The 2,886-nt window shown below is 37.7% G+C and overlaps 1 protein-coding gene across 1 annotated transcript; it reads right to left on the bottom strand.

Moving 5' to 3' along the window:
* Nucleotides 1–1,670: 1,670 nt before the first annotated feature.
* On the bottom strand, nt 1,671–2,666 carry LOC129915155 (uncharacterized). Its single transcript, XM_055994622.1, has one exon. The coding sequence runs from the start codon at nt 2,664–2,666 to the stop codon at nt 1,671–1,673; it is 996 nt and encodes a 331-aa protein (XP_055850597.1).
* Between the last annotated feature and the right edge of the window lie 220 nt (nt 2,667–2,886).

Genomic DNA, 2,886 nt, shown 5'->3' with positions numbered 1-2,886 from the left:
GATACGACCCATCTATGTACCATATTCAATCTAAATAATTATTTATTAATAAATCCTGCGTCATGAAAGGCACTTACGTCGAAGCGGTGATGATGTGAAAGGCCAAAAGGCGGAAAGGAATAATCTTCTTCCTTTTTATAGAACACACCACCGATGTGTGTTGTCGTCATTGTGTTGTCTGTTGCTGCTGCTGCTCTCCTTTGGCGATGTTTTACATGTTGTATTTTTTTCTCAATTTTTAATTAATGGAACACACAGCCGATTGAATTATAAAATCAATAAATTAAAAAAAAAAAAACTGATCATCTTGACGTAACGATGTGAACCTACCTACAAAGAACACACATCTAATGGGGCAAGCTGATACAGATATAGGTCTAATGGTCTATATATGTTTACCTACGTCTATCAATAGCTAGCTTCCTATGCTATATGCGGGTATAGATGATAATGAGTTAATGATACGGCTTTGACTTTTGTTTTGTGGTCATTAAGAGTCCTTGTTAAGTTTGATGTGTTCTTTGGTTTATTCGATAGAACTCAATATTAAAACCCTTTTGTATTTCATCTTTATAATAACCTCTTGTGGAATATGGAAGAGAAAGACTATTTATAGCCGTAAATGAATCATACTAAAAGGACTTTTTTTGTACATTTTTTTAAATTCATGATTAATATAAATAAAGGGTACGCTTGCACCTGGATTAATAATAAAAATCAAAGGATAAGGATGTTGCTCAGCTGATAAGAGTAGTAACTTGTGAGCAGTGAGCTCTCTAATGATCCATTGGTAATAATTTCCGCCCGTCGGAAAATCATATCCTCTCTTGAAGGAAGTTCATGAGACATAATGTAAGCCAAAACATCTTTAATGAAACGTTTGCTTTGTTGACTTTATATTCAAATTGATTATGCATGTAGCAGTGTACTGAAAGTGTTGGGCGAACTTAATTACAAAAAGAAAACAATTTTAAACGAGGTAGTTAACTTTATTGTTCATATAGAAGCCGAAACGAACAATACGCTTTTACAAAGATTCAAAAAAGGTGTGAAGGTGGAAAGTAATAGATAACAGTCAAATATGAATATATAACTTTTAAGGCTTTCGCGGTTGTTTATACATGACATTATTAGGGTTTTCGGATTAACCGCGTTTTATATACATAAATATAAAGTGAGTTCAATTCAGTACTCACCCCGAACGTTTCGCTTCAAATTACAATGAGCGTGGTCACCGGGAAACTGCCAGCGAGATGTTATATGCGATTTTGGCTACGCAAGTTGTAACGGGGCGTAGGGGGTTCCGTGTTTTGTTGTAGTTGGGAGCAAACCGTACTCACTATATCACTGTTGGTGTGAAGCGGCAATTGGATAGATCGTGACGAGTTTATTAAGGGGTCCCACGTACGAGATAGCTTAAAACTGTCGTCACGGTTGAAATTTTGGTGTCGTTTTATTTCGATCGCTTCACGAACCAGGCGCGGTATATAATGAGCCTCTTTTGCTAGAACCTTAGCTTGATCGAAATGGATCCAGTGGTGTTCATCTGGATGATCCAGTATATGCTCACATATGGCAGACTTTTCCCTTTGTTTTTTTGCTAACAGCTCTGCGTCTGTCCTACATATGAAGCACCACAGCTGCATGGTACTGCATATACTCCTGGTGTTTCAAGGGGAAATTGATCCTTTGGTGATTTTAGGTAGTTTATCACCTTTTTTTGGTGGTAAAAATATGGAGTTTACACCATATCTCTTTAAGATTTTTCCCACTCTATCAGTTACACCTTTAACATAAGGCAGGAAAGCTTTTTTGTCGAGTTGGTTCTCTTTCATTTCCTGTGAAGAAAATGGCTTCCACGATCTTTGTTTTTTACTATAGCCATTCGCTTCTAGGACTTTGTCCAACAACAAAAGTTCTGTGCTGAGATGGTCGCTGTCACAAATTCTATGAGCACGTTGAAAAAGTGTGGAAACGACGGAACTCAAATTTGCTGGGTGGTGGTGGGAGTCAGCATGAAGATATCGGTTAATGTGGGTGCTTTTTCGGTAAACCGTGTGTCCTAAGGAGCCATTTTGGTTGCGCATCACTTTTACGTCCAAAAATGCAATGGAACCTTCTTTTTCTTTTTCCATTGTAAATTTTATCTTTGGATGTAGTGCGTTGAGATGTTCTAAAAAATTCAAAATGGCGGAATTTTTGAGAATGCAGAAAGTATCATCCACATATCTCAGCCAGACTCTTGGTTTTTCTTTCGAACTGTCCAGAGCTTTTTTCTCGAAATTCTCCATCCAAATATCTGCAATCAATGGAGCTAAGGGCAAGCCCATAGCGACGCCATCTTTTTGCAAATAAAATTGTCCGTTGAAGCAGAAATAGCCCGAAGAGAGACAGAAATCCAAAAGAGGCAAATAGTTCTCATTAATGCCGGCGGTTGAGATAAGCTCACGGATGATGACAAGAACTTCTTGCACTGGCACATTCGTAAAAAGTGACTCAACGACAAAACTAACCATCATTTCATCATTTTCTAATCGCAAACCACTTAAAATTGACACAAAATGTGCGGAATCCTTTATGTGATGTTCAGACCCATGTTCAGGCAACTTGCGTAGCCAAAATCGCATATAACATCTCGCTGGCAGTTTCCCGGTGACCACGCTCATTGTAATTTGAAGCGAAACGTTCGGGGTGAGTACTGAATTGAACTCACTTTATATTTATGTATATAAAACGCGGTTAATCCGAAAACCCTAATAATGTCAAATATGAATATAACCTCCTTTCCAAGAAATGCTACCATCACCGAAAGAAACATCTGCGGTTCGATTTAAAAAACTGTTCCAAATGAATGGAAAGTCGTATGGAAGTAATAATGCTTTTGAA

This window comes from Episyrphus balteatus, chromosome 3 (genome assembly GCF_945859705.1).
Source record: "Episyrphus balteatus chromosome 3, idEpiBalt1.1, whole genome shotgun sequence".
NCBI lineage: Eukaryota > Metazoa > Arthropoda > Insecta > Diptera > Syrphidae > Episyrphus > Episyrphus balteatus.
The sequence above is the reverse complement of the archived record's forward strand: the minus strand, read 5'-3'. Positions and strand labels throughout refer to the sequence as shown.